The sequence below is a fragment of the Pelobates fuscus genome, chromosome 8 (assembly GCF_036172605.1).
Source record: "Pelobates fuscus isolate aPelFus1 chromosome 8, aPelFus1.pri, whole genome shotgun sequence".
NCBI classification, from domain to species: domain Eukaryota; kingdom Metazoa; phylum Chordata; class Amphibia; order Anura; family Pelobatidae; genus Pelobates; species Pelobates fuscus.
This window is the reverse complement of record NC_086324.1, coordinates 77022970-77040837: the sequence shown is the minus strand read 5'-3', so window position 1 is coordinate 77040837 and position 17868 is coordinate 77022970. Positions and strand designations below refer to the sequence as shown.

General features: G+C 42.0%; 1 protein-coding gene across 1 annotated transcript in view; it reads left to right on the top strand.

Moving 5' to 3' along the window:
* MDH1B (malate dehydrogenase 1B) overlaps positions 1 to 7751 on the top strand; it is a 43407-nt gene extending 35656 nt beyond the window's left edge. The window contains exons 9-10 of the mRNA XM_063428755.1: positions 4227 to 4299; positions 7444 to 7751. Coding sequence (XP_063284825.1) covers positions 4227 to 4299; positions 7444 to 7715 — 345 coding nt within the window. The 3' untranslated portion in view covers positions 7716 to 7751. The remainder of the gene's footprint in view (positions 1 to 4226; positions 4300 to 7443) is intronic.
* The last annotated feature ends 10117 nt before the right edge of the window (positions 7752 to 17868 follow it).

The window sequence follows — 17868 nt, the reverse complement described above, 5'->3', positions numbered from 1 at the left end:
TTTTTTAATTGCGTCGGTTATTATGGATTTTTATTTGGCCTTTTTTGGGGCTGAAGAAAGAAGATTTTAGAAGAAAGAAAACATCGAATGGTAAGTTGATTTTATCTCATTTTTTCTTTTTTACAGGTTTTTAGTTAATGGTCCCCCCTCATTATTTTTAGGGTGAGGGGGGTAGGTAGGGAGATATTTTTTTTTTGGGGGGGGGGGAGGGTTAACTAGGGTCCCCCCCCCTTTGTATTTAGGGCCCCCACCCACCGCTCAGGGGTGGGGGCCGGGGGGGACAATAGGTCCCCCCCCTTATTGATAATTTTAGGGCCCCCACCCGCCGCTCAGGGGTGGGGACCGGGGGGGGCAGTAAGTCCCCCCCCTCATTGATAATTTTAGGGCCCCCACCCGCCGCACAGGGGTGGGGGCCGGGGGGGACAGTAGGTCCCCCCCTTATTGATAATTGTAGGGCCCCCACCCGCCGCTCAGGGGTGGGGGCCGGGGGGGGCAGTAAGTCCCCCCCCTCATTGATAATTTTAGGGCCCCCACCCGCCGCTCAGGGGTGGGGGCCGGGGGGGGACAGTAGGTCCCCCCCTCATTGATAATTTTAGGGCCCCCACCCACCGCACAGGGGTGGGGGCCGGGGGGGGATAGTAGGTCCCCCCCTCATTGATAATTTTAGGGGGGGGACAGTAGGGATAATTTTAGGGGGACAGTAGGGATAATTTTAGGGGGGGGACAGTAGGTCCCCCCCTTATTGATAATTTTAGGGCCCCCACCCGCCGCACAGGGGTGGGGGCCGGGGGGGGACAGTAGGTCCCCCCCCTTATTGATAATTTTAGAAAGCGAGCTGAGCTGTCAGTCAGACAGCTCAGCTCGCGAACGCGCATTCCGCGCACATGCGCGGTAAAGCGCTCAGGTTCTTCATAGGGCGGCATTCAATGCCGCTCTATGAAGAATGCGATTGGTGCAGCGCGAAGCCGTCCCATTGGGCCCCGCGATTTCGTCATTTTGACGAAAAAGGGGGCGCGGCCTAGCGGGGAGCTCGGCGCTGGAACGGAGGTAAGTTTTTAATATAAAAACACCTCGGAATTTATTTTTAATAAATGAAAGTACATATAAAAGCAAGAAGGAAGGCTGGGGGACCTGTCTTTCTTGCTTTTATATGGTGACTATAGAGTCCCTTTAAGGGACAGTACGGTTTTCTCTTTTATGGTTTACTCATTTATTATGTTTTACCGGAAATACGATCCCAATGAACCGCAAATTTGGAACGCATGACGTATCGGCATACCCCCACGTGACCGGAAGTGATGGCGGAACCACGAGAAAGAACTGAAAGTGAGGCTTGGAACGCAGGGCGTCACCGTCACCATGGAGATAGCCCGCGAATTTACAAGCCGGACTGATAACACGGACTTATGGAGTTGTATAAAAGCAGGAACAGGTCCAAGGAGGAAAATGAAGACTTTACCATTTTTTGAATATCCAGTTGAGGAAGCTACTACAGCGAAACGCGTCCTGGGAAGTTGGAGATTATTTGTCTTCATGGAAATTGGACTTTTTTATGCCTAGTAAAGTGTTTTTATATGTTATATAGTTTTATGTAATAAAGTATTTATAATATTTTTTAAACACTACTGGCATTGTTCCTGCTACTTTCATTAGAACAAAGAAGGTTTGTGGTCCTTAACCACATATGCTCCTGATCAGAGCCGATTTGGAAGGCTCTGGGTTTGTAAGTACCCATTTTATTTTATCCTTTTGAAAACTTTTATCTAAGGTACTGCACCATATACCTCTCCTGATTTTAGAGACCAAGGAAGAGGAAGAATTCCCACCAAAAGAAGGGATTAGGATCGCCTTTACGGATCCTACAGGCTATTTTATTGAGCTATATCTATTAGCTCTCGAAAGTGTGAGTGGGAAATCTATATATTTTATACACCCTTTTTTGTATATCACAGGATACACTATTTTGCTTTATTTGTGTTTTATTTTAAGGTACTATATGACACTTATGGACCTGTATGTATGAATTTAAGGTATTATCCTTGCATTTTTATACCTCACATTGTTTAAAATATCAGCGCTTCACTTCACGTTTCACTTTTTCCACTATTGTATAAAGATAAGAATTTGAAGTTGAAGCAGCTTGTTCACTTTGTCACATTCACTAAAATTAGCGCTAGTACACCCCCCTTGTTTTTACAAGTGATGTCCTAATGTTAAATATCTCATAAATCCTTCCTAATTATTAAATAACATAGTAAGTAACAGTCCATTTTTATTCACCCCAGTAAACATGATCACTCATTTACTTCCTCCACTATTTTGGGCCCCATTATTTTGAAACATACTCCCATGATAACTTGACCATCTGCCCAGGCCACACCTATTATGAATAGGTGCAATGTGTACACAAAGAGTATGATGTGAGTAGATCTATTTTACTGCAAATGTATATATCAATAACATGTTTTAATTAGATTTCTAGTTCTCAAGTCTGCCCTGGATAATATATTTATACATTTTACAATTTATGGAGGGTTACTTTTTTTTTTTATTATTTTAAACTCTGTTGAAGAAGGCTGTTCGGCCCATTTGCTTTTTGAAAGACTCAAAATAAAGTGCCAGGGAGTAGATTGGAGGGTGAGGCTAGGGGGTGGGGACTACTGGAGGAAGCAACTTAGGTAGTGTAGGGGCTTTTAGAACAAATGATTATGGACCATTAGAGAGCCTAGTTAGTTCTTTTAATAGTTTCATGGTTTCCTTGAAAAACAAAGCTGCGTCATGTAGCGGAGTAGTAGTATTATCCACGGGATCTCTGCTGGCAGACAGAATAAAGCAGATACAAAGCAGGCAAAATCCAGGTAGCGTAGTTACAATCCCTTTCTCCCAAGAACTAGACGACACATAGCTTAGAGGTCAACTGAGGTTTTTAATCACAGGCACAGTATTTATGTGGTTACAATTGTAAGGGGTTTCCCAAGTCACAATGCAGGGTTTGTACAGTAGGGGACTACATGGGGGACTGAGCTTTACAGCCAGAATACTCATCATACACTGCTGTACCAAGGAGATAATTAACCCAGAATGCATTGCTAATGGGATTATCCCTTGGTACAGAGAAATACAGTTTTTATATTAAAATCTATAACCAACATAATATTCGTGCTAGACAGCTATTTAACTCTTTATTACATAGCTGGGACCTGGGCGCACAGTTAAGGGAACTTGCGCCCAGATCCCAGCACAAATAACCGAACGCGGTTCATTTTCCCGTATCAGGACCACTTAGTTTAAACGATTGTATGAACTGAGGGAATAAAAGTCTCGAAAACGGAAAACTCGGAATGGCTCGGAAGTCCAGCGGGGCTTGTGCTGCCAAGTAGCCGAATTTAGTTCCAGGCACTCGACAATAAAACCCCGCTGGCTTTCCGCGAACAAAGATGGCTGCTGCCTCGTGTTCGGTACACGAAAGGCGGCCCCCCGCAACAGAACGCAATTAACACCGATACATTGTTGCAAAGTTCCTAATTGGAGACACACAACCTGCTATGGGTGGTCTCCCATTCGGTACTTTGCTTATTCCACGAACAGTGCGGTGATTCACTGTTCGTGGATAATCAGACTGAACACTAGCGGCATTCGTGTGCTGTAACACACGAATGCCGCATACATTACACAATACGGTTAACAGCAAAAGAAATATACAGTTCGGTTAAATATACAGTTCGGTTCTATAAGTGGCTAGGTTTGCCACACATAATGAGTTTCTTTGTGTGACCCTTATGAAAAAGAATTTGTGGTACAAACGAAAAATACTAGATATGTTATAGTTTAAGACAACTTGTGTTTTGCTTAGTCAACCATCTCTAAAAGAAATGCTTTGTAGGACCTGGCAACATCTATTTTGATAATGTCTAATGGTTTTGCAAACCATAGGTATAGATCGTGTTTTCTGAGAGTCCCTTGTTGAGTCAAGAAATTACAGATCAGACACATGGGTGCATGAAAAATGCGGAGTAAAACTTATAAATGGTTGGAAGGTGAGCTAATCAAACTTTGCTTCACTTATCTCTTAAAAACATGATGTACTGCGCCCTTGAAAAGATGTACTGACACAATGTGGTCACAAATTTATTTTAATTAGAAACTTTATTGATGGGTAGCAAATCTATTTAGACAATTGTGTGGTTTATTTTAATCACTAAAATGTTTAAAATTATTTAATTCAGGAAAAAGCAATTGGGCTAGGATTGCCCCAAGAATATGAAATAAATGACAAACCAAGCGAACAAGCAGTTATTGGTAAGTAGCATTTTTTTATAATTTCATTACAGTATCTCTAAATGTCACTGTAAATTAAATATCACTCATGTGACAACATTTAAGTTCAGATGTATAATTCAGATGTCTTGTTGTGATTTCACAAAATGCCAGTATTTAACTCTCAAGATGTTAGCTTATATATCAGAGTATGAAAATACTGCAGAAAATAACCAACATCGATTTTCATGGTGAGGATGTGTTGATCCTGAGACCTTTCAGCTGTCACACTGATGTGGGCTACAACATAATGATATTATTACAGGGTATGGCATTCGGATATAAAACAAAACTTACATTGCCATATTATAAATTGGACATCTCCACTGCAATTACTAGTAGATGCACTACCCACAGAGCTATCCTCAAATTGGTGAATTTGATCTTATTATACAACAGTGGTTAATGAGTTAAAAGGTGTTTCTAACGTTAAACGGTACTCAGTTGCGTATTTTGATTCCATTTAATGCACCACACTGTCTCCTTCTGCATCCTAATTACAGTGAGAGAATGAGGACAGACGAGAACGGCAAAGCTAATGTATGTTGACATTAGCTTTGATACACAAGTGTATGTAAAGCATGTGATACGTGAAAATGCTTGGTGCAATGAACATAACTAATTTCAAGGCAAAGCAGTATTTTTATGTCAACTTTTTAAACCCATGAAATGCTATATCAATCTCCAGTATTCTGGTGTGCTAGGATCATCATTGGTGAGGATGGTGGCAATGTATGGGTTCTAAATTCCTCAATATTTTTTGTATACACTGATCAGCCACAACATTAAAAACACTGGCAGGTTGTCACGGCTTACCTTTGTTGGGAGTCCGGTAGACAGAGATATGTGCTCACCCTTGCAATTAAACACAGGCCAAGGTGGTCAGGTAAGAATTCACCTGGCCTGTGCAGGATATTGCTCCAAATCGCAGTACAGGTAAGGACACAAGCAGGAGAATCGTCGATGGTAAGCCAAAGGTCAGAGGGTGACAGAAGTCAGGATAAACGAGGGTAAGCCAAAGTCAGAGGATGCCAGAAGTCAGGATACACGAATAGAAGCCAAGGTCAGGAGCCAACTGGAAAACATTGGAACACAAACACCAACACAGGAACCAGAGTCAATGAACTGACACTGCCCTCAGAAGATGCAGTGTCTTATACCTGGCTAATTAGGCATAAACTACAGGTGGACCATAATTGACAGGAACTGCCACAGGTAAATTCCAGCCCCAATGCTGGATACAAGGCAAGATCAGACTTCAGGCTGATACTTGAGCTGTATAGTGGCTCAGAGGAGAAACAGCAGGCCCAGGACCGCAAAGTACCCAGGTTCAAATCGTCTGGCCGTCTGGATGTCACGGCGAGAACCGTGACACAGGTGAAGTGAATGAGAGTGACTATTTTGTTACAATGGACCTGTCAAATGGTGGGATACATTAGGCAGCCAGTGGAAGTCAGTTCTTGAATGTTATGTCCTGGAAGCAGGAAGAATGGGCAAACGAAAAAATCTGAGTGATTTTGACAATGGCCAAATAGTGATGGCTTGACGACTGGGTCAGAGCATCTCCAAAACAGCAAGTCTTGTGATGTGCAATGGTAAGTACCTACAAAAGTGAACCAGTATCAGGGTCACGGGTGCCCAAGGATCATTGATGCACATGGGGAATGAAGGCTAGCCCATTTGGTACTGTAGTTCAAATTGCTGAAAAAAGTAATGCTGGCCGTGATAGAAAGGTGTCAGAACACACAATGCGTTGCAGTTTGCTGTGTATGGGGACATGTGTGTCAGATCTGGACCATGGAGCAATGGAAGAAGGTTCTGATGAATCTTGTTTTATTTTAGATCAGGTGGATGGCCAGTTGCATTTGCGTCATATATCTGTTGTAGAGATGGCAACAGGATGCACTATAAGAAGAAGGCAGCTGGTGGCGTTATGCCCTGGGCAACCTTGGGTCCTGGCATTCATGTGGATGTTACTTTGACACATACCAACTGTCTAGAGATTGTTGCAGACAGTGTAATCCCTTCATGGCAATGGTGTTCCTTTATGCCAGTGGTTTCTTTCAGTAGGATAATGCATCCTGCCATGTTGCAAGAATTGTTTAGGAATGGTTTGAGGAACATAACAAAAAGTTGAAGTTGTTGCCTTTGTCTCCAAGATCTCAATCCGATTTGTGAGACATATTAATATTTTGTCCCACAATTATCCCTATATATTGAGCATCTGTGGGATGTGCTGGAACAACAAATCGGATCCATGGAAGTCTCATATAACAATTGCAGGACTTAAAGGATCTACTGCTAATGTCTTGGTGCCAAATAATCTGCTGCTAATGTCTTGGTGCCAAATACCACAGACCACATTCAAAGGTCATGTGGAGTCCATGCCTGAACGCATCAGAGCTGTTTTGGTAGCACGAGGGGGACCTACACGATATTAAGCATAGGCTTTTTGTGTTGTGGCTAATTATTAGAAGTAAGCGATATATTTTAAATGTTCTGTCATCCTCTGTCTCTTCATAAAGATGGCAAGTCACTGCTTACGAAACACACTGTTAACATAAGAATGATATATTTTCATTTTAACGTAAAGGGACACTATGGGCACCAACATCATCAGAATTACGTTTCTATGGTGCCAGGAGGTCCTCTGCAATGGCTTACCTTTAGTGGTTAAACCATTCATGAAAAAAAGAGAAGTGGAAGGACAGGGGCAGAGCTAAATGGTGCTGGATTCAAGACTTTATGGTTAAACCATTCGTAACAGGTCAACCCCTAAACGTAAGCTGGCACTAGGGACCTCATGACCACATAACTTAATTCCAATGAATTTTGTTATGGTGCTCAGAATGTTCCTATAACTTTTTGTCAGAAGTGATTTTCACTTGCAGCACTTATAGTGTTTGGGTCTTAGTAATTAATTTATGTATTAATATATCAATGGATGAATGTTTAGTAGGGAGTTTAGTTGTAGGCAAACAAGTTTGAACCATTATGCACAAGTTGGATGCAAAACATGATGTGGCTCAATCTATCCATACATGACATGTTATTGTATACTTAGAAGATAGAATAGATAATTGGCAGAATGCTAGGTAAAATTGGATTATTTTTTTTTACCTGCAGAACCAAGTTTTGTGGAGCTTCTACCAAAACCTGATGTGGAAAATAGCAGTGTGCTTCCAATAGAAAATATCATCAGTGAACCCGTGGAAAGAATTAGCAGTCCATTTATAGAAAATATAAGCGATCAACCTGTGGAAAGGATTAGTAGTCAACCCGTGGAAGATATAAGTGATCAACCAGTGGAAAGAATCAACAGCCCATCGGTGGAAAATATCAACGATCAAACTGTGGAACAAATCAGCAGTCCACCATTGGAAAACATCAGAGAATAACCTAATAGGTTTATTTCTAAGTTTCTGTTTTGTTTTTGGTTTTTGGTTTGTTTGTAAATGTTGTAAAACAATTATTTTTACTTTGAGATATATGTAGGTTGTACATTGTTCAAGCCTGATGCACCACAGTTGTTACATATTTTGTGAAACATTCCAAAAACAGGAAGATGTATGATTTGTGTCCCTATTGACTACCAACGATGAGTGTATCAAGAAAAGATGGAAATATTTCAATATAATAAAAACATATTAACACTACTTTATAGGCAGTTTCATCATGCTTTGTTTTTTGATTTATTTTATTTTTTTATTCTTTATTTTTGGAGTGCATGAAAGTATAACAAGAGGGCTTGTCATGCCCCAACAGCATTGACAAGTATATAACCAGACATATGTTAACAGTTGGTCAGCATGTGGAAAGATCAGCACAATTTTTATGTAACATAAACAGATTTAGCGTTCCTGTCTAACCGATCCATGCATAACATGCTTGTTGGCAGGAACTTTTCTAGAAATGCTGGGTGAAAGATTGCGGTCTATTAGAGAGTGAGTGTTTACTATGGAAAAGGTAGTTTGTTAGTGTGAGAGGCCTCTCTACGTATAATACCTATTGAGAAATACTAAAATAAGAAAAATAGCAAAATAATAGAAAATTAAACAGGCTTACATCTAAGCAAGTTAGGTACACAAAATGCTATGATGCTCGGTAAGTTAAGCTAGTGTATCTGCAATATACGAGCATGTTGTGCCATGTTTTTAGACAGCCAGGATATGAGACTAGTCGATTGAGAGGTATTAGTTAAGCTTAATACAGTTCTAACGTTACTGTATGTATGCAATAATGACTGTATAGACAGGCTAGTACATGTTGCTGACGAGTAAAGAGGGCAAACAGGTACATATGATTTTGTAGTGTCCCGGCAGCATATGCAATTGTTTATGGCTAGAGTCGTTGACTTCTTAGGGCATAGCAATATGAATACAGTGCACATTTCTTTATTGTATCGTACAATGCTGCAAAGTGGGAAGCTTCTCTAAACATAAAGCAAAGTAACGAAAACGTCGGTGGTATTAAAAATGTATAAGTAAAAATAAGCACGCTTAGATAAAGAGAGTTCTCACATGTATGCCCAGGCACAGGCTATGAGAAATTTTGTGGGTCAGTTCCTGTGAGATCAGCCGATGCCCGATCTGGAGGCTGTAGTTACACGCCTGATGGACTCGTTGAGGTTGATGGTCGACCAGGGGTTAATCGGTTGCCCTCTCCCACTCCGGGCTTGTTGCGAGGCCGGTGTCTTGTTGCCACGGACTCGGGGAACCGCGCCGTTGCTGTGCGCCACAGGGCTCCCTTCCCCATTGTGCACCGTGATTGCCGTGCTGCTGCTGCTAATCCAGCGGCCGCTGGGATGTGGGTACTTGCCAAGCTTGGGTCTCACGCCCGGTTTCGGTCGCGGTGGTGCGGAGCTTCGTCGGTCCGGGGGTGGGAATCCTCCCTTGCCCCGGGGTTGTAGGAGAGCCGGTGCTTGTGGTCCACGAGCCTGGGAACCTGCGTGGTCCAGGGACGCCCCATGAGGGGTGGTGCGGTAAGATTTGTGTAGTCGTTTATGTGGTCGCTGTGCGGTTTTACGCCTGTGTGGCCTGCACCTTCGGGTTATACCCTGTGTTGCTCTCAGCCCGGGAGGGCCTTGGCTGTAGGACGCTGGGGTGTGGAGTTGCCCTGGTAAGTGTCCCCAGTCCTCCGCCTGCCTTTAGCTCCGACCTTAGCAGGTGTTTGTCGGCGCAGGATTTCAGGCGGCATGCAAGCCTCCAATTTTGCCCAGAAACTGTCAAAGATTTTAGTGATAGAGTCTCTTGAGCAGTCTTTGGTTACTGCTATGTTAGTTTGGTGCCATCGCTTAACTGACACTCTCGTGTCGGAGTGATCCACCATCTTGTGGGCCTCCAATTCCATTTTGTGTAGGGAGTTCGCTGCGTCTATCGTTTGGTGTGGAGGTCGGAGCACCCTATCTGGTGGGGACCGAGATCTCCCCCATCGGCCCATAGGGGGGGGGGTGAGTGTGGTCTGTACGCTTGGCATCTGGCGGGAAGGCGGCCGTCCCCCGTTGGCATCTGGCGGGAAGGCGGCCGTCCGTCCCCCGTGCCTCCACTAGGCCTCATATTGCCACTGCGGTTTCCAGTCGAGTTCAGCGGTATGGAAGGTATCGGCAGGTCAGTAGGAGCTTCCTCTGTGTGTTGAGCCCAATTGCAGGTAGATTCCAGCAAGTGGATTTGGGATATTCGCAGGTTTTGGGCTCACACTGCAGGAGCTCAGGAAATGTGCAACTGATCTGCTAGCTAGTTGGCTCTGCCCCCATCATGCTTTGTTTTAAATACATGTGATACTCGAAAAAATTTGAATATCGTGAAAAAGTTAATTTATTTCAGTAATGCAACGTAAAAGGGGAAACTAATACATGCAAAGCAAGATAGTTAAAGCTGTGATTTGTCATTAGTCCGATGGTTATGGCTTACAGCTCATGAAAACCCCAAATCCACAATCTCAGTAAATTAGAATATTACATGCAATCAATAAAACAAGTAGTATACATATAACAATATCGGACCTCTGAAAAGTATAAGCATGCAAATGGACTCAGTACTTTGTTTGGGCCCCTTTTGCAGCAATTACTGCCTCAATGCGGCGTGGCATGGAAGCTATCGGCCTGTGGCACTGCTGATGTGTTATGGAAGACTAGGATGCTTCAATAGCGGACTTCAGCTCTTCTGCATTGTTCGGTCTCATGTCTCTCATCTTTCTCTTGGCAATGCCAAACCAGGTCTGTTTTTCTTTAGCCCAGGTAAGACACTTCTGACGTTGTTTGTTGTTCAGGAGCAGCTTGACAAGAGGAATACGACATCTGAAGCCCATGTCCAGGATCAGTCTTTCCCTGCCAATCCTCTCTAGGTTGCGGTCATCCCTTTTTCTTCCACACTTTTCCCTTCCACTTTCTATTAATGTGCTTTGATACAACTTCCTTCGCAATTACCTTTTGAGGGTTTCCCTCCTTATGGAGGGTGTCAATGATGGTTTTCTGCACAACTGTCAGGTCAGCAGTCTTCCTGAGAGGACTGAGAGATCATTTAAAGGCTCAGAAACCCTTTGCAGGTGTTATGGCTTACTTAGCTGATTAGAGTGGCACACTGTGAGCCTAGAATATTGCACCTTTTCACAATATTCTAATTTACTGAGATTGTGGATTTGGGGTTTTCAAGAGCTGTAAGCCTTAATCATCGCATTTATGACAAATCACGGCTTAAACTAGCTTGCTTTGCATGTAATGCGTCTATCCCATATATTAGTTTCCCCTTTTACATTGCATTACTGAAATAAATGAACTTTTGCACTATATTCAAATTTTTCGAGTATCACCTGTATGTCCTAACGTTTTTATGTATTTCAGCTTCTACTTTTATGCCATGTACAAAACATGAAAAACATAATAAAGAAAATTAAATAAATAAATAAAAAAGGATAATAAATGGCTTCATATGATACCGATCCTTCGATAAAATATTTTTTTTTGCATGATCAGATTTTCAAAACCAATTTGCCAGGGTATGCAAGCTATTGAGCACAACTGTATGTATGTTAAATATTAGGTACTTTTGTTGTAGCAACCTTGAGTTTATGATATTGAATTTTGTATCAGAGCCACTGCTTATGCAGACTTTGTAAGTGAGCATAAAGTGAACACTGTAGCTTTAAAAAAAACAAGCATGTATTCCTATTGGTGTATTGGTGTAGTAACTATTTAGATTCATCCCCCCAAAATGAGTTATTCCAAGTTCCAGTTATATGAAGTGGTCATGGTGCCTGAAGTGTGTATCTGCTCCATTTTAGTATAAAATGCTGCACAGGGGGTTTATTCCTTTTGCTCCTGAAGTGCTTCAGCAAGAATGCTACAAGTCTCAGAACATGTTGCCCTATTACCATCGATTTGAGATAGAGTACTTCTAACATCATAACCACTACAGCGATTAACCCTTTAAAAAAATAAATTACTTACATTTCTACCCAAGGCCCATTAGTCTCCTGCCTGGCTGAGATCATGAATCCTGATAATTTTAGCCAATTTTATGATTCTCAAAAGGGTGAGACTAGTGTGCCAGCCAGCTGTTATAAGGCTATACAATTTTATAGGTGGTAAGTTGGCAGTGGTCTCCAACCCAGTCCTCATGGACCACCAACAGTCCAGGTTTTGTCAGTATCTCCATTTGAATATAAAAGGGAAATACATAAATCCTGGATTGTTGGTAGTCTATTGCCTCGTTTCCACTGAGCGGATCGGTTCGGTTCGGTACGGTTCGCTATTTCTGGTGTTTCCATTATAAAAGTGGTCCATATAAGCGAACCGTGCAGATCCATTCAGGGTCCTGCTTCAGATGTAGGGCCATAGGAAATGGAACGGTTCGGTTAGGGCGGAGCTACTATACAATCCATTGATTGGTGGACAGGAAGAGCATTTTTTCTAAACCCCGCATGGCCCCTGAAGGTCTGGCTTGCAGTGGAAACGCTCACCAGAATCAGCTGGACCATTCTAAACCTTCCAAACTGTACCGACCTGAACCGATCCGCTCAGTGGAAACGAGGCATTAGAGGACTGGGTTGGAGACCACTGAGAAAGTGAGTACACAAAGTTAATTAACCCTCAGATGTAATACATACGACAAGGTCAAGCAGCAGAGTAATAAGTGAATACCCTTGGACAAGAAGTGATTGCTCATGTGTCTGGCCAGTGCCCACCTTGTGGGACAGTTATTAACTATCCTCACTAGAGATACAGAAAACCTATATCACACGTAAATTCTGATACACCTCACCAGCATATTTAAGGATTACAACAGTGCTTGAATGAAAGGAAAATGCATATTAAACATTGCCTTTGGAATTAAATCAGGTAAGTCATATGTTCTATACTGAAAAGGTACAGTTGTACTATAATTGATAATATTCTAAGTTCCAATAGAGGTATTGCAGCAAGCTCAATAAACATGAAAATAATTTCACATCTCTACCTATACATATGAAATCCCTAAGCGTCATCATGAATAAAGATATCTTAAGCACACCTATCCAATGGACATCTTACATTATTTAGAATTATTTTAGAATTATTATTTTAGAATTATTTTACTTTCAATAGATGCCATACTAAAGTTTTGACTTGTCACGGAACAATCAAGCAGCCACCATGTTTGAACATCCTCATGGATCATAGCATAATAGTCAATATTCAGCATGGCTCTTACTTAGCTATTGGTGTTGAAATGTTAAAATTAGTCATGGAACTAATATGTTGCAAAATCCATCACCTGAATTCCTGATAGGTTTTACCAATATATTGCATTCCACAACTACATGTTTTTAAATTCACAAGTCGTGTGGAACTACAATTTACAAAACCATGTGTTCTTGTTCCAATTTCAGGAAATAGATAACAAACCGCGGAGGCTTTGAATTTACACGTCTTGCCGTGCATACAACGAAACACATCCTTGGTGGAAGTTAGCCAGTATATAAGTAGAAACATAGAAACATAGAATGTGACGGCAGATAAGAACCATTCGGCCCATCTAGTCTGCCCAGTTTTCTAAATACTTTCATTAGTCCATGGCATTATCTTATAGTTAGGATAGCCTTATGCCTATCTAAAAAAGTAAAAACTACTGCGACCGTGTCATCTTGAACACAGTGAACTCACGTCCCTGGGTGGGCTTGAACAACCAACCTTTCGGTTAACAGCTGAACGCGCTAACCGATTGTGCCACAGAGACAGCTCTGATGGCTGTGATGGCTATTGGCAAATCATGGCATTCTTGATGTTTGTGAACTACATTCTCATAGTGTTTGACAAGTACCTGAACTAATGAACAAAGGGACCTAGCGCAAGATTTTTTGGGGGCCTCCTTCCACTCCAGAAAAATAATGTACTTAGTTTCAAAGACTTTTACATGTTAGTTTAGCATGTCCTGTTGGATTTTTCTACAATGATAACAGTGCTGTTTTATTTATGGGTATTCTATATGTTTGGGGTGAAATATAGTGACTAAACAATGGGGCAATTACCATTTATGCAATGCTACTGCACACATAAGGTAAATTTGGTATTTTAACCCTTTAAGGACCGAGGACGTACTAAGTACGTCAGACAAAAAACGGCCCTAAAATCCTCACAGTCCTTCTTACTTAGCAAAAAGTGTTCCTCCCGGTCTGGGGGGACTGTCTGACAGCCCAGACAGTCCCCTCTCGGCAAATTAAGGCTCTGCGGGCCACGTGATCGCTTTGAAAGATCCAAGGAGACTGACAGGCAGTCTCCCTGCATCTGTAAAAAAAAAAAACAACAATAAATATAAATTATATATATATATATATATATATATATATATATACACACACACACACATATGTATTATTCTAAAATATAAATAAGTAAATAAAAATAATACGAAATATATATATATATATATATATATATCCATATACATTATTATTATTTTATTTTTTATATAGCACCAGCAAAATCCGTAGCGCTGTACAATGGATGGACTAAGAGACACGTAATTGTAACCAAACAAATGGATGCACAAGAACAGAGGGGTCGAGGGCCCTGCTCATGCTAGAGGGAGTGGGGTTTAGTGACACAAAGGGTATAAGTAGGGGTAATGAAATAGGTTGCTAGAAAAGTATTCACTGAGAACTTGGGCTATTTTTGACAGTTGCAGGAGAGGAGTCATGGGGGATGATGAAAATCCGCTAACAGTTTAAATGATATGCTTTCCTGAAGAAGTGTGTTTTCAAATAAATATATAAATATATATATATATATATTGTTTTATTATTATTATTTTTTTTTTTTTTATATATAGTTTTTATTGTTCTTTTGACAATTAACAAGATCTCTATTGCCATAGATGGGAGGGAGTTTTGGTTAGGGCTTTTTTGTGGTAGTTGTACATGTGAGATGATAATCCCTTTAAGTCTTAGATAAGTGAATAGGGTGTCAGAGGGTAGGTTTCATTTAGTTTGTATTTCTGGGAATGACATTACGCATTGTGGTTTGAGTATTTGGTTGATGTGAGTGATTCCCGCTTGTAGACATTTTTTGAGGGGGATATCTGGCGATATCGCTCTTAGGGATGTCAGGGGAGCCCTAGTGTGAAGGTGTGTTTATTCCCCAGGGTGTCAAAGAAGGCAGTCCAGAATTTCAGAGTAAGTATTGTAGTGGGGAGCAGTTCGGGCTTGGATGTTCTAAGATGTCTGGGTATCCACGATTTTATTTCTATGGAATTGTGCATTCTCCATGTCCACCCATTGAATTTTCCCCTCTGGGGAGTGTAAGCATATTCCCTCTGTTTATGCCGAGGATTTGTAATATAGGCCAATGTTGGGTAGGCCCATGCCTCCTTGCTTTGTGTGCATTTGTAACGCCGTTTCAAGTATACAGTATTTATTATTCCCCCAAATAAATGTGTGTGGCATGTGGCTTGTAGAGATGTAATGAGTGTCTGTGTACTACCTTCTTGCGGCCGCAGGGGAAGCTCTTCTGGCGGCCGCTGGGGGAGCAGGCTGTTCTGTCTCTGCTCCCCCTCCCTCGCGCGCAGCTTAATGAGACCGCGGCCGGAATATGACGTCATATTCCGGCGCCAGTCTCTTTCTAGCGCGCGAGGGAGGGGGAGCAGAGACAGAACAGCCTGCTCCCCCAGCGGCCGCCAGAAGAGCTTCCCCTGCGGCCGCAAGAAGAGCTTCCCCTGCGGCCGCAAGGAGAGCTTCCCCTGCGGCCGCAAGGAGAGCTTCCCCTGCGGCCGCCATCCAAGCTCTCCATGCGGCCGCAGGACACCCACATTTCTCCCCGGCCCCAGGTGCCGACGGCCCACCGGGAAATTTCCCGGTATCCCGGTGGGCCAGTCCGGCCCTGGGTTTGACCAGTCTAGGGAAATTGCTCGGTCAGTGTTAGTGTTATGGGGGCATGGTCTGACCACGAAATAAGGCTAATGTCAGTGCTTAGCACTTTCTCTAGGGATGTAGCTTTGATTAAGAATCAATCAATCCTTGAATAGCTATTGTGTGCGTCAGTATAACAAGTGTAGTCAATTTCGGATGGATGGGAGATTCTCCACGGGTCTATGTAGTTGTGTATCCTAAGTGTTTTGAAAATGTTGGTTGTTTGAGTGTTTTGTTTTTTGGAAGTGGCAGTGGTTACTGTCCACGAAGCGGACGAGTCCATAGTGCTGTCTAGGAGAAAATTAGTATCGCCTTAAAGAATTACCTCCCTAAAGCTGTACATAGATAACAATGCTAGGACATTGGTCATGAACACAGATTGGTTGTCACTGGGGCCATAGACATTCATTAGAGTGTAAGGGTTGTTATTGATGTGGCACTGGAAAATAAGATATATGCCCTTTTTGTCACCAGTTCTGAGGACCAATTCAATTGCGGACACTCCTCTCTTTTTGTTGTTGTAACATGTGTGGTAGTCCACCAGTGACCAAGGAGAGTTAAACCTGGGTCTGGATCCCCACTCAAAATAAAAGTATGCCACTTGTGCGCCTTGTTTTTTGGCCTCCTGAAGGGCCAGTCTGTATTTGCTAGGCGAGTTCAGCCCTTTTGCGTTCAATGAAATTTATTTTTAAAGTCATACTGACAGTTATATTTGTTGGTGGGGGGTGTGGGTTATGTGTCTATGGATCAACGGGGACTTATGCCGCTGTAAGGTCATTCCCGATCAGTGGAATGGTAGTCAGGGGGGCTAGGTGGGAAGTAAAAATGTGGAACAAAACTTATTTACAGTTTCCCGTTAGCCGCTCAGTAGCCTGCAAATGGGTATAGGATGGCTTAGCTTGTAAGCTGTGAATGGGGCTAGTGGTTATTTTGGCGAGAGTGATATGCAGAATAATTAAACTATAAATTTGAACAATACAAGTTCAACAGTGACTGTTTACTGAATGTGGACCCATGGCTGTTAGTCGCATTGGCGGAAAATACAGCCATTAGTGCAATTGGGCATTATATACATAATACATATCATTATAACAGGTGTATATCTGGTTGGTTATATGACATGTTCTGGAGCGGTCAGGATGTGGTACTCAGGAGCAGGAGGATCTACGGGTCTGCGGAGCTGTTGCATTCCACGGGGCTTGCTGCCAGTCTTTTGACATTTTTCATGGTGGCGAGGTGCCTGGCGATCTTAGATTGCCGCTTGGCAGGACGGGTATATTCCAGTCCTTTAGGGTTTTCAAGCCTTCTTCTGGTGTGAGGATAGCTTGGTCTACTCCGTTTCTTTTAATTATTAACTTGGCTGGGAATCCCCACTTGTACAGTATGTTAGCATTTAAAAAGGAATGGGGTGAAGAGTCAGCGCTACGTAGCCACAGAGAAATATAGTTTAGAACGGCTGCACACCTTAAAAGGGGAGTTCCCCTAATCCCCTTATATAAGTAACATAAAACACGAAAACAGAAATGAAAAGGGTGCGCCTAACTTACATAAAAATAATATTATGCATAAATAAAATAATAATAAAATAATAGTCCAAAGTCATACAATAAGTCTGAAGTGGTAAGTTCCACAAAGTATGGAGGATGCTTGAGGATGATGTCAGTCTTTACGCCTATGCACTTGTAGTTCGGTGATGATATGTGAAGATAAAAGCAGGAAAACAAAAATCCCAATGGTACAGTATGTCAGCAAGGTGAAAGGGGATAAAATAGTGATAATGAAAATTACTCACTGATATTATATGCGTGAAGTGGAATGATCCCCACTCAAGGATATATAGGGTGACGCTGGTCAGCAAGTAGTGCAGGTGAAAAGTCCAGCGATGATCCGGCTCGGCCGATAATAAGAGAAAATAAAATATAGTGCTCTCTGTATGGCAGATAAAAATGCTAGAAGAAAATAAAAATATACTCACAGTATATAGAGCAGGCTGAACTGCTCGGTGTAAGCGTATGGGTGGTATAATCCCCACCTATGGATTCTTTGCGCTATTGCGTGGGTTTATAAATAATAAGTAAGGTCAGGTTAAAAAAGGTAAAAAAGGATATTTAAAGGAATATGGCAAACAAGATATTTTGGTGCCAAAAATTCCTTTATTACAAATATAAAATA